The sequence below is a fragment of the Panthera leo genome, chromosome C1 (genome assembly GCF_018350215.1).
Source record: "Panthera leo isolate Ple1 chromosome C1, P.leo_Ple1_pat1.1, whole genome shotgun sequence".
NCBI lineage: Eukaryota > Metazoa > Chordata > Mammalia > Carnivora > Felidae > Panthera > Panthera leo.
Genome location: NC_056686.1, coordinates 64,078,778 through 64,097,886, shown reverse-complemented (window position 1 = coordinate 64,097,886; position 19,109 = coordinate 64,078,778). Strand labels below are relative to the sequence as shown.

The 19,109-nt window shown below is 38.5% G+C and overlaps 1 protein-coding gene across 1 annotated transcript in view; it reads left to right on the top strand.

Moving 5' to 3' along the window:
• PIGK (phosphatidylinositol glycan anchor biosynthesis class K) overlaps positions 1-15,548 on the top strand; it is a 124,284-nt gene extending 108,736 nt beyond the window's left edge. The window contains exon 11 of the mRNA XM_042952260.1: positions 12,036-15,548. Within this exon, the coding sequence (XP_042808194.1) occupies positions 12,036-12,152 (117 nt within the window). The 3' untranslated portion in view covers positions 12,153-15,548. The remainder of the gene's footprint in view (positions 1-12,035) is intronic.
• The last annotated feature ends 3,561 nt before the right edge of the window (positions 15,549-19,109 follow it).

The window sequence follows — 19,109 nt, the reverse complement described above, 5'->3', positions numbered from 1 at the left end:
TGGGTTAAGCATCCAACTTCGGCGCAGGTAATGATCTCATGGTCTGTGAATTCGAGCCCTGCGTCAGGCTCTGTGCTGACATCTCAGAGCCTAGAGCCTGCTTCGGATTCTGTGTATACCTCTATCTCTGCCCCTCCCCTGCTCATGCTCTGTCTCTCTCTCTCTCTCTCTCTCTGTCAAAAATAAATAAACATTAAAAAAAATTTTTTTAAATATTTTAGCCTTGTAGGTCATCTGGCCTTTGTTGCAACTACTCAACTTTGGTGTAATATAAAAGCAGCAATGATTTTGATATGATTATGATGTTCCTTGTGTGGTTTTCCCATGTTTCTTATGCTTAGTTTTGAGTTTTGTGGATTTGGTGGCTTATAGTTTTTACGAAGTTTGGAAATATTTCAGTCACTATTTGTCTTAGATATTTTTCTCCCTTCCCACTTGGGACTCCAGTTGCACAAATGGGATCCTGCTTGATACGGTGCCACAGCTCACTTATGCTCTTTTTATTTTTCCTGCCCTTTTTCTTTCTGTGCTTCATTTTGAATAATTTCTGTTGCTATCTTAACAGTTCTCTGCTAGTTCTTCCATGGTGTTTAATTCCATGCAGTATATTTTTGATTAAGGTGTCAGCCAGGATGGCAGTGTCATCTGAGGCTCAGGGTCCTCTTCCAAGTTTACTGGTAATTGGCAGAATTCAGTTTCCCATGGTTGTAGGGCTGACTGAGGCCCTCACCTCCCAGAGAGGCTGCTTGCTTTCCCTGCCTGTGGCCCACTCTACAATTGGCTGTTTGACTATTCAAGAGCAACAGGAGAGCATCTCGGCTGCTTCTAATATTATTTACCTCTTTGACTTCTGTCTCTTGATGTATAGACTCTCTTTAAAAAAAATTTTTTTTAATGTTTATTCATTTTTGAGAGACAGAGAGAGACAGAGTGCAAGCGGGGGAGGAGCAGAGAGAGAGGGAGACACAGAATCTGAAAAAGTCTCCAGGCTCCGACCTGTCAGCACAGACCCCGACGTGGGGCTCAAACCCACACAGACTGCGAGATCATGACCTGAGCCGAAGTCGGCCTCTCAACTGACTGAGCCACCCAGGCGCCCCTGTACAGACTCTCTTTTAAAGGGCTCACCTAATTAGGTCAACCCCTCCCCCCCAAGATAATCTCCTTTTTTATTAACTGAAAGTCAACTGTTTACGGACCCTAGTCATATCTTCAGAATCCCTTCATCTTTGCTATATAATGTAACCTAATCACAGAAGAGATATCCCATCAGATTTACAGCTCTGTCCGCACTCAAGGAGAAGGGATTATACAGGGAGTGTATACCAGGGAGAGGGAATCTGGGGCTGTCTTAGAATTCTGCTCACCACAGTTCAATTTATACCATTAATATAATTTGAAGAGTACAAATTATATTTTCTAGACAGGATATAAATAGACTGGAAATACTAATAAACTACCACTGATTAAACAGTTGAAAACAAACAACTATTTTCTAAAGTAAATTATAACTGTAGCCTCAGTATATTGTGTTTTTTTTTCTTTGAACTATAGTTTAACTGAGCTGATGGGCTCATTGTATTTTAAGAAAATTTTAAGAAAAGAGTGTCATCAAAACCTTGGAAATTTTCCATTTGCGTCCTAGTAAATATATACAATTTTGAAAATCCTCGGTTTCCTCTTTTTATATAATTTTAGCACTTAGATCTTTGCTCTGTTAACTATTTTGCAGTTCTACGGTAATGTTCTCCTAGCAACATGAAAGGGGAGACCAAATATTGTGCACAGTTGGCAGTGCAGTGTTGCTTAGCTACCTATCTTTTTAATTTGAAATATTAGGCATTTCAATAATAGGTAGCCTTTAAGCTCTTAAGTGTTTGCTCATGACACATTGCAGTGTTTTATGTGTGCTTTTCACCTTTGTATTATAGCTGTTATTATGAAAGGTTAAAAAAAATGGGAGTGTATTTAATAGTAGTCAGTAGAGTACTTTAACTACATAAAATCAGTCATTTTATGAGAAGTTCTAATATGGACACAAATGAAATTATAAGCTATACTTTAATATGAACTTACCTCAGTGCAGCTGTACTACAAAATGCAATAATTATACCAATCTGTCATTTGATTGCAAGGAAAATCAGTGCAGAATGTCTAAAATATTGCCTATAGTTGTTTTAAAAATAGCAATCTTGTTATACTCCAGGAGTACTATTAAATACATACTGAGAAAGCACTTTATTATATTATGCTGCTGTCATGCCATTCCTGTTACTTTTTCTTAAAGTAAGATATCAAGTACTAAACAGTATTCTTGCAGCACATCTCCTAATTTGGAAAAGATGATATATGAAGATTCTTCTAAATGGATTCTTTAAAAAAAATTTTTTTTAACGTTTATTTATTTTTGAGAGACAGAGTGCAAGTGGGGGAAGGGCAGAGAAGAGGGAGACACTGAATCTGAAACAGCTCCAGGCCCTGAGCTGTCAGCCCAGAGCCCAAACACTGGGGGTGGGGGAGGGTGGGGGAGGGTGGGGGAGGGGGGTGTGGGGGGGTGAACCCACGAACTGTGAGATCATGACCTGAGCTGAAGTCAGATGTCCAACCAACTGAGCCACCCAGGCACCCCATCATTTCTGAGTTTCTTAATATAGATCCTAGCTTACAGTAGAACAGTTCCTATGAATGAAAAGATACAAACATTTTAAAGACCTCTAGACATGTTAATTATTTTTCTAAAAGTTGACCATCCTTGCAGACATTTACTAGTTTAATTTTTAAAAGAGGAAGAAATAGTTAATATTTTTAATTTGTTTTTAAGATCAAGAAGATTGAAATTTTTCTATGTTATTTAGCCATTTGTAATTATTTTGTGAAAATTTTTGTTTCCCTATTCCATTTATTGATAAATCTTTGTGTCTTATTGATTTGGGGGAGATCTTCATATTCTGAATTTATCCCCCTTTCTGTCATATTTTCTCATTTGTTCCCCTTTTGATTTTTACACTTTGCAACATACAGATCTTTCAAAAAGTTCTTTTGAAGATATTTTCAACTTTTCTTTTTTATTTTCATTTATTGCCTTTAGATTTGAAAATCCCTTTACTGTGCAGATTTTCCTACATTTTATCTCTTTTTGCCCCATTCACCTGTGGGTGAGCACTGGCTCAAGTTCTTAGAAGCTTCTTGTCTCAAATCCCAGCTCACAACTGGGCATTCACAGAATGAATCTTTCTGGCTCTTGGTGTTTGCTATACCCAAAGGATATCCATTCTTTCAACAGAGGTTCCAATTGCTAGGGTCCTGGGGGGTCAGCAGGAAACAAATAGATGTAAATCTCCACCCTTTGTGGAGTAGACATCACCTTCCTTCTCCCCTTCCCCAATGCCTGGCCTTTCTCCTCACCATGATTTTCCCTCCACCAACCCAAATGTGACACGTTGTTCAAGGCCCAGCTTTTCCAAGAAGCTCTTTCTGAGTCTGCCGGCAGGCCCTTGGACTCCTGTGTTCAGCTCTCCACAATGAGTTCGTCTGTCACTGCTCTGCACTGGTACTGTTAACAGCTACCATTAGGATGTGTCCCTTAGGTGCCACTTTACAAAGGAAAGTAACAAAAATGTTTTTCTACATCTAATATTTTTACATCTAATTCTCAACCATGTAAAGTGTATTTTGGTTTCTAGTGTTGGGCTAGAAATAAAACTGATTTTTTTTCCAAATGTTAATCCAGAGCACCAGTAAGAATATCTTCTTGCCCACTGATTTATGACAGTTCTTTTAACATGTACTAACCTCTTGGCTACTGGGCTGATTGCCTGCTTTCTATCCTGTTTTATTGATCTTTCTATTTTGCATGAGAACAACATTATAAATTAGCTTTATTATACCCTTTTTGATATTCAGGACTGTTTACTTATCTTTATAGGGTAATTTGGATTGTTTACTTTACATCTCATGCTATGGCTATTTGTTATTTTATGCTTTTTTATTGCTGTTGTGAATGAAATTTTTTTCTGCTCTGTTTTTTGACTCATTTTTGCTAGCATATTGAAAGGGTATTCTTTTTTATATTTATCTCAAATCTGAGCTCTTTATTCTTGGTAATTATGAGTTGAGTTTAGAGTTAGTTGCTATCTAATCATAATACTTGCAAATGAAAATTTACTTCTCCTTACTAGAAATTATGTCTAGATTGGCTGGAAATTCCAGAGCAATATTAACTAATAATGTAAATAGTGGATATTCTTGTCACAGAAAACTAAAGTAATAGTTAAGGGAAAACATGGTCAACTTTATATTAGAAAATACTATAGTTAAAAATAAAACATCTTTAATTATCCTAGATTAGATTAATTGTATTGCAAATTTAACATGAGTAAGGTGCATCAGAATCCTGGGAGATGTTCATTTCCCCCACAGTGGGGCAACATCTGGGTAACACTCATTACTAACTTCAAAAGGAAAGGAACTAGACTTCAGATCTAGGTTGCAGTTAAGAGGAGGAAGTTGGGTGAATTAGTCTGGGTTCCCCTACTTCATTTCCTGGAGAGCAGTTCCTGGCATGATGGCAAATGGAGTCAGTTTCTTTCCATGAAGATCTTAAGAGAGACCTGGAACAGCATCGCTACAGCTCCCTTAAATGTGGGAGAGTGTGCAAAGAACATTCATGAAATTTACCTCTAGAAGACTGATATTTTTCCTGGATAGCTTCATCAGAGTCTGGCTCTAGATAATTTTTCAGGTGTGACAGATGCTGATTGAATCCCTTTTTGAAAGTTAGATGAGTTATGGGGGCTAGATGTCTCATTCCAGGAGGGTCAGAGGAGATCATCTTGACAGACCTCCCCCACCTAAGTAAAGTTCATGGTGGACAATGGGTTGATTAGCTGCCCTTTATGCTGTTCTTATTTATGCCATTGTTGCAGAAACCTGAAGCCACAAGTATGTAGATGGGAACTTTATTTTCTTATGATAATAAGGGATCAGGGTGTTTCCTTCCACATTAATTATCACCTCAGTGGATGTATTCCATAGCTTTTGAGGCATAATAAACCATTCTAAAATTTAGTAGCTTAAAATATCAACCATTTACTTAGCTCGTAGTTCTGTAGGTTGACAGATTAGGCCAAATTTAGCTGGGCAATTCTCGACTGTGTTCCCTTATGAGTCTGTGGTCAGTCCTGGGTTGGTTAGGTGGTTCTGCTTCTAGGAATTGGCTGGTTGTTATCTGGGGGACCTGAGTTTTTCTCCACATGGTAGAAGCCTTGCTTCTTTTCCTCCAGAAGACTTGCCTTCATTTTTTCTCGTGGTAGCAGAGTTTTGAGAGCAGAAGCAAGCAAAGCCTCTTGAGGCTAACTTTGAAATTAGGACACTGTTACTTGTGTTTTATTGGCCAAAAGATGTCACAAAGCCAGCCGATTCATGGAGAAAGGGTATAGATTCTACTTCATGGTGAGAGTTGATATAACACCACATATTGCAAATGGCATAGATTCAAGGGAAGTATGGAGAGTTGGGCCATTTTTTGCCATCAGTCTGCCACAGTTGGGTGAATGACTTAAAAATATGCTTTGGGCACTAATTTCCTTATCAATGTAGATTTTAATTTTGCTCCTATTTATTTATTTATTTGAGAGAGAGAGAGAGAGAGAACACAAGTGAAGAAGGGACAGAGAGAGAGAGGGAAACACAGAATCTGAAGCAGGCTCCAGGCTCTGAGCTGTCAGTGCAGAGCCTGATGCAGGGGTCAAACTCATGAGCCATGAGATCATGACCTGAGCTGAAGTCGGATGTTTAACCCACTGAACCACCCAGCCATCCTTAATATGGCTCCCTTTTGATCTCAGCCTGTTATCCTTGTATCTTGTATAATATTTCTCTTTATACCATTCTTTTATTTTCAGTATCTTGTGCATCTTCAAGTCCATGCCAAATAAAATTTTTCTAAAACTATCTTTTCGTTCCTATTAAATCTTACTTAGAGATATGTTCTCTGCACCTTCAGGATGTTTCTTTCTCACGTGTGGGAGTATTTTTACTCATAGACTTCACTGTGTTTTTTTCCTTTTTCTTAGAACGCTTTTGGTGTGTGCCAACAGAGTGTGTGGATGCCTCTCACTATCTACTTAGGTTTGAATGCCTCTCAGATCTGCATCCGAAGACTTAAGTTGTTATACGTTTCCGTGACTAGCAGGCAATCATCAAGGTAGTTTTGCTAAACTAAACCAGGATCATCTGCTAACATGCTACATATACCTGGTTTGGGGCACTTTAAAAGAATGAATGCTAGGGGCGCCTGGGTGGCTCAGTCGGTTGAGCCTCGGACTTTGGCTCAGGTCATGATCTCGTGGTCTGTGAGTTCGAGCCCCGCATCGGGCTCTGTGCTGACCACTCAGAGCCTGGAGCCTGTTTCAGATTCTGTGTCTCCCTCTCTCTCTGACCCTCCCCCATTCATGCTGTGTCTCTCTCTGTCTCAAAAATAAATAAACGTTAAAAAATTAAAATAAATAAAAGAATGAATTCTATGGAAAAACTGTATTAATATGTACTACTAAAAGGATTTTTCCTGTATTTTCCCTTCTCTGCAGAGCTTTTCATGTAGATATTGAAACTTCTTAGATGCAGTGAACTTTTGTCAGTGTCCCTCTACCTTCTGACACCTTCTTTACTGGCAATTGTATTTAAATGGATAAAGAGATTTGCCTTGGGGTGGGGGAGGGTTGGGAATGAGTTTCGTTACTCTGGCTGCCTCATAAAGCCATCCTTCTACTGTATAAACATGATTTCTCTTCAATAGCAGGTAGAAAAAGGGAGAGAGCTAAAGCCTCTTTTCAGTTGACGAAATTACTGTGTTTCACCAAGCAGAGCAATCCTTTGCATTGTGGGTAGTAATCAAAAAACTGGGCCACTATTAATTTGTTTGTAGACCTGGTTTCTAAGACTTTCAAATAGTGGAATTATCTGAGGTTTCTCATCAGAGGTTAAATGAATTTTAGTAGGATGTGCTTTGTCTTTTTCTGTGTCTTAACATGTATTTTCCTGAGAATATGGAAAAGCTGCACTGGAGGATTCTACACAGATGCCATGTTAAGCTAAGAGTCCAAGTTGTATTTAATTAATAATTCATTTGCCATTTTTTATTAATCAAAATATGTAATGAGTATATAGTAAAAGGTATAGCAACTGCAAATAGCCATTTTGAAAGGCTGAGATTTGCTGCTTTGGTTAGCCTGTACAGTGTTATAATGTGAATACAGAATTTCCATTATAATTTTGGAGTGATTACATATATTTCTTAGTCCTCCACTATTATCTTCAAAGCTCTAGCACTTTGCGATTCTCTCTGGTCCTGTCCTGGGCATCAGTGGTCTCAATATGGGACACATCTATTATCCCAAAATGAAAATTAAGGACCAGGAAGCAATGCCTCCAGAATTCTCTGAGCCAGTCTTTGGAATAACAGATCAAAATAGCTGCCTGGACCAATCTTGGGGGAAATGATGGTGACTTCCAAAGAAGCTGTAGTTGTCTACTCTCTGGCACTTGTTTCTGATTAAGTTTAAGATTTAATGGTACAACTGTGACCTCAGGGAATCTATCTCATTGGAAAGCAACTAAAGTTTCTACAGCTGCAAAACTAAGATTGCTATTAACTACTTGATTATTATTTTAATAATTTCTAACGAATCACAGAGCTTACATAGTATTCACTTTTTTTTTTTTATTAAGCATGAGTTGGTTTAAATACCACCTGAAAGTTACAGTACTTTTGAACTCTTGAAAGTTCATACCTCTGAATTTTAGCGCTGAAATTCATTAAATTGGTTTATGGAACAATCATCTGTATTATAGCCTGTTCTTCTATAGTTAAGAATTTAATGCCAGATTTTGACAATATTTATTTAAATTTTTAAAAGTATTAACCTGGGGGCACCTGGATGGCTTAGTCAGTAGAGTATCTGACTCTTGATCCCCGGGTTGTGAGTTCAAGCCCCACATTGGGTATGGAGCCTACTTAAAACAAACAAAACTGTGTGTGTGTGTGTGTGTGTGTGTGTGTGTGTGTGTGTGTGTGTGTGTGAGTGTGTGTGTGTGTGTGTGTGTGTGTGTGTAAATACCATATAGGGCGCCTGGTGGCTCAGTCAGTTAAGCATCTGACTCTTGGTTTCAGTTTAGGTCATGACCTCATGGTTCACGAGTTTGAGCCCCTCATCAGGCTTCATGCTGACAGTGCAGAGCCTGCTTGGGATTCTCTGCCTCCCTCTCTATCTGCCCCTCCCGTGCTCGTGCTCTCTCTTTCTCAAATCTCAAAAATAAGTAAACTTTAAAAAAATTTAAAAATATAAATACTGTATAAATCAGAGACTCCTAGTTATCAGGAAAAATGTGAATCTTATCTCCCCAACTAGGTCAGTGCTCTTCAATGGAATTTCCAGGGAACATTTGCAAACTGTTTAATAAAGATGTACTTCCACTAATAACTAATAATGATAATCTTGTCCCAATTTACAGAAAAATAATTTTTGGTTTAGTGTTTTCAACCCTTGAGGTGTGGATTACCAATTATTTGACTAATAGAAAATAAACATGACAAAAACCAAGCATAGTCAATCATGTTTAGTTCAGTCATTTGTTTTTCATTGTCACATGCTTGTGATATTTGTATTACTTATCTTTAATATAGCTATGCTTTATACGAATCTAGATTTTCTACTGGAATTAAATTAAGACTTTTCATAGTGTTTCACAAAGAACACCATGACTTCCAAAAGCTCTGCCATCTGAAATGGTTTGAGAACCAATGGACTTAACCATCTTGTAAGATACTAGAGGGAAAGAACTTCTGTCTTCATCATCATCTCACATATGATCAGAACCATTGCAGAGTTTTGAGTAGAAAGTAACATGAGGAAAAATTGGATTATAATATTTTTGTGTTTGGGAAGTTTTCTGGAAGGAGTGTGGGTTGGGGGTAGGAGTAGACCTAGAGTGAATGTGGCATATAACCACTGTAAACAATATTGTCAGTTGTGTTTATATTAGGCGTTGATTAAAACTCTAGCATTATCATCCAGATGAAAACATTACGGTGAATTTCTCCTATTAGTTTAACAAATTAATTTTGAATTGAAATTTGTACAAACTAAAATAACAAAAATTAGATTGATTCAAACAGTGTTCCTCATAACAAACACAAAAGAAAGTTACCTTAAAAGTACTTTGAGTTTCATATCACTTTTTTAGGTAGGAACGAGTAGTTATGGAGTAAATGTTCAGAAAACACATCATTGCAGTAATTGTGCATTCATTCATTCCTAGGAGGTCCGTGTTACCATGTCCATTTTGTAGATTCAGAAATTCAGAGTGGAGAAGTGGCTTGAAAGGCAACGTAGGCTTTAAGTGTTAAAAGTAAACTTTGAATCCAAAGCAGTTGATTCTAAATCCCATGCTCTTTGAACCACACCACACTGAGCCCTCATTTTTAAATTATTTAATTTTTTAAATTACAAAAGTAATGTGTGCCTAAAACAAACAATACTTACACGCATGCATGTGAGACTTTTATATATATATATATATACACACACACACACATATTATACAACTATATATTTGTATTTTAGGAAGATGTGTCTAGCAGCAATAGATAGATGGAAAAGAGGTGGACATCTTGGAGGAAGAGAAACTATTAGGACACCATTTCAGTGATCCTGACAAGAAATGATAGGAGCTAGAACTAAGGTAGTGGCAGTGGTAATAGAAGACTTATAAAGGACAAATATGATGGGGATAAAACCTATAAGAATTAGTAACTCATGGAAATGGCAAGGTCTGCAAGATAGGGGAGCTAGGAAGGACTTTTAGCTTTATCACTTGGGCAACATGGTGATTCCCTTCATGTGGATGGAGAGGTGGAAAACAGGGAAGGAAGAACAGAGCTGGGTGAAGGACTCAGGAATGAATTTGCTCTTGGCTATGCTAAAGTTTGTGATCCTTGAGAATATCCAGCTAAAGATATCTGTTAATTGTACGTGAACATAGGGTTTAGCATAGAGTTCTATGTTAGTGATATCAATTTGTGAATCATAAGCCTGCTGGCAGAGGTCAAAACCACGGTACAGGTGTCACCCAGGGAGATTATATAAAGGGAGAGAATAAATGGCTAAAGGCAGACCTCTAGAGAACACTAGAATTTAAGGAGCAAAGAAGACTGAAAACGAATGGTTAGAGAAGTAGAATAAAAACCTGGTGAGAGTGTCCCTGAAGCTAAGGGAGGAGAACTTCAGAAGAGAAGGAAGAAGTTTCAGAAAGATCACCTAATTGAAAACCAGGCATTTCCATAGGTAACTTCTCCATTTATAAAATTAAACGAAAAATAAAATTTCATTGTCTCAAAATATTCTTTTGAATTCTTTTAATGGGTTTATAATGTATACATTAGGCAACTATCAGGTATTTTAGGGCATAGATAATAAACATAAGTTACTATAGAATGTGGCAGCATATTACTGGCATGGTCTTTACTGGTTAATTCTGCTTGATTTGACTTGTTTTGTTTTTGAGTTTGCCTGCCTTCCTTCCTTCCTTCCTTCCTTCCTTCCTTCCTTCCTTCCTTCCCTGCCTCCCTCCTTTCCTTTTGTAACATGATGAGTTTAGGATTGAGTGAAGAGCATTAGGAGTCTTGGTTATGTATGGGAAACCAAACTGTGAGATGCAGATACCTCTAAGAGATTTATGAGCCTTCCTTGGCTAGTTTACATGGTGACTAGAACAAATTAAAATTTCAGACTACAATTTCTCTTCACTCTATTCTACTCTAAAATATGACCCTCATGTCATATGATTCTCATATCATGACTATCATTACAATATTGGCTAGTAGTTCAGGAAGTAAAACTCATAAAAAGATCATAGTCACAGACCTCCAATTTCAGGGACATAATGTAGCTGTTGAAATGACAACTAAAGGGGCGCCTGGGTGGCGCAGTCGGTTAAGCGTCCGACTTCAGCCAGGTCACGATCTCGCGGTCCGTGAGTTCGAGCCCCGCGTCAGGCTCTGGGCTGATGGCTCGGAGCCTGGAGCCTGTTTCCGATTCTGTGTCTCCCTCTCTCTCTGCCCCTCCCCCGTTCATGCTCTGTCTCTCTCTGTTCCAAAAATAAAAAAAAAATAAAAAAAATAAAAAAAAAACGTTGAAATGACAACTAAATGGGGAAGACTGGTCTCCCCTTTCTTGCTGGACAAAGAAATATACAAGACACTTGGTTGGGTGTTGAGAGGTGGGGGAATTGACAAGGAGATATAAAATGGACTAAGCCAGATTTTGCCCCCTGGAAGTTTGCAAGGAGATAAGTGATAAAGATAATTATATTACTAAATAGAAGTAAGTGTAGAAAGAACTATAGGTTCAAAGAAAAGAATATATCAGGTGGGAAAATCTGGAGGAGTTGGCATTTCAGTTAGTCAGTTTCAAACAGGCAGAATGAGGTAAAGAGCATTCTGTCTCAAGGGCATAATCTTACTAAAGGTATTAGACCCCAGATAAGTATTTGTTGAATATCAGAACAAATGGAATTGAGTGGCATTTGTTTTTCCACTGATTTAATCAGTATAATATATGTACGTTTTCTACATGGCAGGCATTATGGCAGGTAGGTGCTAGGAATATGAGCAACATGACCCTCATAGAGCTATCATCTAATAGGAGAAACAGATAAAACCAACAAACTAATGGATATCTAAATTTGAAATGAGAAGGACTGTTAGGCCACCAAATAGCTTGGGTGAAGAGAGATGGCTGGGTAGGGTGGTCAGTGAAGTCTCTTTGAAGGCACAAAATGTCATTTGAAATTGATCTTTGTAAGAACCACTTTGAAATATTTACCCAGTTAGAATTCTTTATCACTGTTGCTATCCTAATACATTTAATTTGGCTAAATTACTCCCTCTTAAAACACAACCTATGAAATTTCTGTTTTCCACCAGTATTTGCTTTGTACATCGTTGTTAAATTTACCCTGTCATCTTTGTTTTGCAGAAACCAAAGCTGAAAGATTGGCATCCTCCTGGGGGTTTTATTCTGGGATTGTGGGCACTCATTATAATGGTTTTCTTCAAAACTTATGGAATCAAGCATATGAAGTTCATTTTCTAGATGTGATGTATGAAGAAGACTGCATGAAGACTACCACCGTGGATAAGATTTTATGCCATTGTATTTTTAAAAAATACGTTGTTCTTGTGTGAATTGGGTAAAAAGTATAGGGAAACTAAAGTTGAATGAACTACTGATTTGATAACTTAGAGAAAAATAATTGTTAATGCAACTTCTAAATATACTTTTTTTGTTGTGCATGTTATTAAAAAGATGGGACAGAGAGATCAGAGTATACTTAACAGCTGCTTTTGCAAATAAAAATGTCCCCTAATCTTACTCCCTTTCCACTTGGAAAAGAAAAAAAAAAATGTGAAGACATAACATTCTCACTAGCAGATGTAAGCTTCTGTCAGTATTTTTGTGTTGTTCTCCTAGTCTTTTTTTTCTATGTGCTTATTTTTTTCCCAATTAGAGATCATATGGAATATATCATTCTGTAACTTTACTTTTCATTTTACAATTTGTTATCAACCCTTAAAAGTTCTTCAGAACACATTGTGAATGGTTGCACAGTATCCATTCTATGAATGTACAGTAAGATTTTTAATGTTCTTCTGTTCTTGGACCACTTACTTTGTTCCCAAAATCTTCCTTTGGTTCATTCTTTACCACGTTAATATTTTACTCTCAGCATTCATGGAATTCTGAAGCTTTAATTATAAGTCAATATTAAAACATTAGTTCCTTCATTTATGGTACTGATAGTTTGGGGGACCTTATTTGCTGTCAGTTTATCTGGAAAATTTAAGACTTTTGAGAATTTCATATTACTGACTGCTCAAAAGAAACAAACCCCATCATTTCTCATTTCTAACCATTCTGTGATACTCTACAATTGATTACCTCCCCTCCAGTTTCCATATTGAAAGAGACATTGTTTCAATTCTGTTTAAGGTAAACCTTGCCCACTGGCTCTTTCTATACTTTTCCTGAGATGATCCCATAGAGTGGATGGACGGTATGAAAAATTCACACTTACTTCCCTGCCTTCCTGTCTGATGCATCATAAAAGGCAGAGAAGACCCCTTTTCTGATCTCTGTGAAGATGCAAGAGCTCATATCTTCATCACTGATTTTTTAGCTTACAAGTCATCTTCCTGTCTGTCTCATAACTGGAAATAGTTTTGAGATTGTGTTTTGCCATCAGCCGCAGATACTATTTTTTTGTATATGGGGGGTAAAAAACATGAAAGTTAAGTATTCATGTCCCACAGGATACCTTCTTGTATTTCATCTGTTTTACCCAGATCTTTATCTTTATTAATTGCAAAGATCTTGTTTATAATTATAGGTAACATTAAAAAGAACTCTTTCCCCACAATGAAACCTCCTAAAATTAATATGCCTTAGGATTTGCTTTCCTTTTAACACTTAAAATATTACACTTTAGTTACATGCAAAATGGTCATACTTTTCACAGGCAAAGGATACACTGTTACCTCTCAGGTTAGAACAAATTATATTAAGGTTTTTTGCTTAGTAATGAGGCATTTGCTTTGCTCTGAACCTTCATTTTAATTGATCTTTTTATTGGTGTACTAGGTAAATGAAGAGGGAGAATTTGTACCTGAATAAATGGAGAGGTATCCTTTTGTCCATAGGGAGGGGGAAAAACAAACTTACACTAGACTAGCCAGATCACAGTAGCAGAGAGAGAGAAAAGGTTGACCATGGCATCCTGCAAACACTTACGCAAGGTCTTGAACACTTGGTGGGACCAAGCTGCTTCGCGTCAAAAGGAAATATGACTGATCTTGAGTCAAAGCAATTGAATTTGAATGTAATGAAACCTACCCCAATGGTACAGACTGCTGGGAAGTAACAGCCTTCCTCTTTAGAGGCAGTAGAAGGTGCCCTTCTTAGTTAAAACCAAACTGGAAAATGTAATACTGGATATAATATACAGGATTAATTTTGCCCAGGCAGAGTTTCTAAGGGCAGTTATTTCTTTCTGTTTCATTATTGAATGTTCAGAATACAGTTAAAGCAGAAAGCTTAAACTGTTAAATGTTTAGCTCGTAACCATAATCTTTTTACATAAAGTATATTCTGCTTTCAATAATAAGTAAATCCTCTGCATGTGGTAAGTGGGTAATATCGTAAGTGCAATTAAATAGTCCAGACTTTAAATTATACCATAAAAGCGCATCCTTAAATATATTCTGCTGGAGTCACAAAGAGCTGAACAACCGAAAGGAGTTTTCTTTTTGTCTTTCTCACAGCGTTGTTGTGAGAATCAGATGAGATAATGTTATGACTAAACACTTCTGAAACTGTAAATATGTGGCGGTACTGTTTTCTTTATTTGTGCTCAGAAGATGCCAGCAGGGAAGTTAATGATGCCACCGTCCCTCTTTCTGTTGAACTTATTTACCTGTCTAAGCTACTTAATGTGATTCTTGTTCTCTTTGGTATTTTTTTTTCCCCCTGTCCCTGGTGTCTTCAGGGAGAAAAGGAAATGTAGATAAATGGGTCCCAGCAGACATGGCCTGACCTTTTAGGGGAGGGACAGGATATGATGATGCCATTCTGCAAAGGCAGCCTGCGTGAGAAAAAAACCAAATGATGTGGATTTTAAAATTATGAAAGACATTCATTTGCAGTTTATGAAAGGGAAATGTAGTTTGGATGCAAAGCTGATTAAATTGGATCAAGAAAAATTGGAATTAAATACATAAAATAATGCATGCATTTATGGTTTCAATTTTTATATATCCTCAGCTAGTTGGAAATGATGATTCCCACAACAAGCATAACTCAGCTTGTTTCTGCTTACTGAGTACTTTCTCCTATGGTATATGTTGATAACATTTCTTCCATTATGTATGTTGCATAGCAGAGTTACAGTTACTGTGGGAATCATAATTTGAAATTTTGACTTGTGTGTTTCTGGAATCTTTACAACAAATGTTGCATTAACATAGAACTTTTTCCATTGATTTTACCAAAATTAAATCCATCTGTAGCAGATTCTCTTTTAACTTGTGAAAGAAATATTTTATAAACATACCACAAGGTATGGCTATAAAATAATGAGATCAGCATCCATTTTGGCTTTATGAAATCAGCCTCATTACTTCATCCTTTTCCCGCCGGCCTTTGCCACAAGGAAAGTGCTCTCCGGTGTCGCCCTTCTGTTGCTGCCTGCCCTGTCTGCACACCCACTTGCTGTGTAAATATGAAAGTCTTTCAGTTGGTGGCCAGTACACCTTGGTAGCAACCAGTCTTTTTTTTTTTTTTTTTTTTCTTAATGCAGAAATGTTTTGGGTTTGGAACTGTGCTATAAAGTATTTGGTTTATTTTAACTGTGTAGAACTTGAATATGGGATTGATGTAGATGAGGGTATGACCAAGACACCGGTTAAAAGTTAAAAATTCACTTACTTGAAACATTGAAAGGTGGTGACTGTCATACACAAGTGCTTACTGTTTCATCTGGGCTGCCTGCAGCCTCAGAGACCCCAGAGGAATTCCAGACTTGCCCGTGGAATACCCAGTCATAGGGTCGAGCAGGTGGGGCTCACGTGATGTGACTCATGTTCATCTGATACACTGACTGTGCTAGTTTCAGGGACAGCTGGCGGGAGCAATGTAGGACACTTTCCCAAGAGTCATTAAGTAAGGTCATAAATGTGAAACACATCATACAATGCCGAACACAGGAGAATTTCACCCTTTCTGTGCTGGGCAGGAGGCTGCCTAGCTCTTAACTTCCACTTAGTTCTTACCCTCCACTCAAGCCCAGAGGTCACTCTAAAGAACATTGGCCATGGTACGCCTAGACTGACCTGTTCCCTTCTCTTCCCTGAGCCTTACTTTTTACTTGTGTTTAACTCTCTCTATGGTCTGTTCACTTTGTTAGGAATACATCTCTAGCGGGGCACCTGCCTGGCTCAGTCAGAGAGCATGTGACTCTTGATCTGGGGTTATGAGTTTGAGCCCCACATGGGGTATAGAGTTTACTTAAATAAATTTTTTAAAAGTAGGGGCACCTAGGTGGCTCAGTTGGTTAAACGTCTGACTCTAGATTTTGACTCAGGTTATGATCTCATGGTTTGTGAGATTGAGCCCCATGTCAGGCCTCCTGCTGACGGCATGGAGCCTGCTTGGGATTCTCTCTCTCTTTCTCTCTCTTTCTCTCTCTTTCTCTCTCTCTCTCTCTCTCTCTCTCTGCCTCTCTCCACTCACACAATTGTGTGCACTCTCTGTCTCAAAATAAATAAATAAACATAGGAAGGAAGGGAGGGAGGGAGGAAGGAAAAAGAAAGACACCTTTAGCATGATTTAATGGACAGTCTGTCCTCACCCCAAGCCCTGGATGTCTGGATAATAACCCAGTCTAAAATTTTCCTTTGTTCTTCCACCACAGTGGGTACTGCATTTCCATTTCCTCTTCTCCCCCATCTCATGTTAGTTTGGATGTTTTAAGTTTCAAATGCTAGAAACCCAACCAGAACAAATTTAGACCAAGAAGGGAATTTATTGGAGGGACATTAGAATATCTTGCAAATCTTGGAGGGGTTTCTGGACTGAGCCTCACCAGGGACTGGAATGGCACCTGGATGTTCTTCTCTGCATTTCCTTATCCCTCCCGGAGACTGGCTTTTTCACATGACTGGTAACACCAGAGCCTTGTGTCCTGTGCTTCACCACAAAAGAGAGGAAAATTACTCTGTTCCTTTATTTCTAGTTATAAAAAGTCTTGTGAGAGAACAGATTAACCTTGCTGGTATCAAGGGTTCACTTGGCCAGAAGGTCAGGGTCCTGTAAGCACATAAGGACCTGTGGTGGCTTATCCCTGTCTGTTAGGGCCAGAGAAGGGAGACATCACAGGAGCCACTTAGTCACCCTTACTGCTTTCAACTAGTTTGCTATTCATGCATGGTCCACAGAGCTCCAGCATCACCATGCATCTCCGTTAGAAATGTGGAATGTCCAGGGCACCTGGGCGGTTCAGTCAGTTAAGGATCTGACTCTTGATTTTGGCTCAGGTCATGGATTTCACAGTTCCTGAGTTTGAGCCCCATGTTGGCCTCTGGGCTGACAGCCCAAAGTCCTCTTGGGATTCTCTCTCTCCCTTTCTCTCTGCCCCTCTCCTGCTTGCATTCTCATTCTCTCTCTCTCAAAAATAAATAAATAAACATTAAAAAAAGTGTAGAATGTCAGGGCCAACCTCAGACCCACTGAACCCAAATCTGCAAGATCCCCAAGAAATTTGCATACACATGAAAGTGGGAGAAGCACTGATTTACTTTCTCTTCCTAGACTAAACACCCAACTCTATCCTACAAGGAGATTGTAAAAGACAGCAAATACTTGTAAAACAAACAGCCATGGGTGGCATAATTTATGGGTTCATTGCCTTTTCAGCATTATTATTGACTTCTAGTCAGACCTTTTGAGACTGCACCACTTTCAGTCTTTTTTTTTTTTTCTTCTGAGCCTTTTTCAAAATGTTTAATGGTTAAGCAGGCATCTAAGTAGCACCTATTGTATGTAGTATCCTGCAAACTCTTTGACCCTCCTTCCTCAAGAGGTGGAGTCTAACTAAACTCCCCTGCCCTGAATATGGGCTGGTCTTAGTGACTTCATCCTAATAAGTAGAATGTGGCAGGATAATACTGCGTGACTTCCAAAGCTAGGTCATAAAAGGTGATCTAGCATCTTCCTGACTCTTTTTCTCAAGACACTGCTATTGGAACCTAGTCATCATCCCCTGAGGAAGCCCAGGCCACACGGAGAAGCCATGTATGTGTATTCTGGCTGACAGCCCCAGTTAGGTCCCAGTTGGTAGCCAACATCAAGCTCTGGAGATACAAGGGACAGAGCCTACATAGATGTTTCCTGACTGCAACCACTGAAGAGACCCTAAGTGACAGCTTCCTAGTTGACCACCAGAGCTATGAGATAATAATTTGAGAAAAAATTATTTTCTTCCATTGAGTTTAGTGTGGTTTGTTATACAAGGATTGTTACTTAAACACCGTGTTAATGCATTACCCACTCTAGCAGATGCTTTGAGGGATACAAACAAACAGGTTCTTTTTTTTTTTTTAATGTTTTTATTTATTTTGGAAGAAAGAGAGCATGAGTGGGGGAGGAGCAGAGAGAGAGGGAGACACAGAATTCGAAGCAGGCTCCAGGCTCTGAGCCGTCAGCACAGAGCCCGACGCGGGGCTCGAACTCACAGACCGCGAGATCATGACCTGAGCCGAAGCTGGACGCTCAACCGACTGAGCCACCCAGGTGCCCCAGGGTTCTTTTTAAAAGAGTCACAAATTCATTCTTGAAAGACTTGCATGAAGAGATGAAACACCTACATAGCAAATGTAGAAAATGACAAGTGCCATTTAAAAACTATGGAATAAGGGTTTTAGAAAGAAACTTCTTTTAATTGCTATATAAATGTTATTAATATTGTGCTTACCTTCGGGGGAAGGGGCAGAGAAGACTTTGATATGGAAGTGAAATTTGACTAAGCAATCAGAGTAGATTTTTCTGTTTCTTTCCCTCTCTCTTTCCCACTACTGCTCTTTCAATACTATATATCTATGTATCTATATCTATATTTATATATTTAATGTTTATTTATTTTTACGAGAGACAGAGCACAAGTGGGGGAGAGGCAAAGAGAGAGGAGACACAGAATCCAAAGCAGGCTCCAGGCTCTGAGCTGTCAGCACAGAACTCAACGCAGGGCTTGAACCCACGAACCATGAGATCAAGACCTGAGCCAAAGTCGGAAGCTTAATGGACTGAGCCACCAAGGTGCCCCTCTTTCAATACTATAGATTGTCTTCAATCCTGCCTACTGACTCAGACTTTCTAGTCATTGGAATATTTTGCTTTGTAATCTGAAAGTGAAATTGGGGGAAGGTCTCCAGTTTAACTTCCTTCTTTACTTCCTTCACATCTACTTCTGTTTTTTTTCCCCATTCCATCCTATCCTCACCC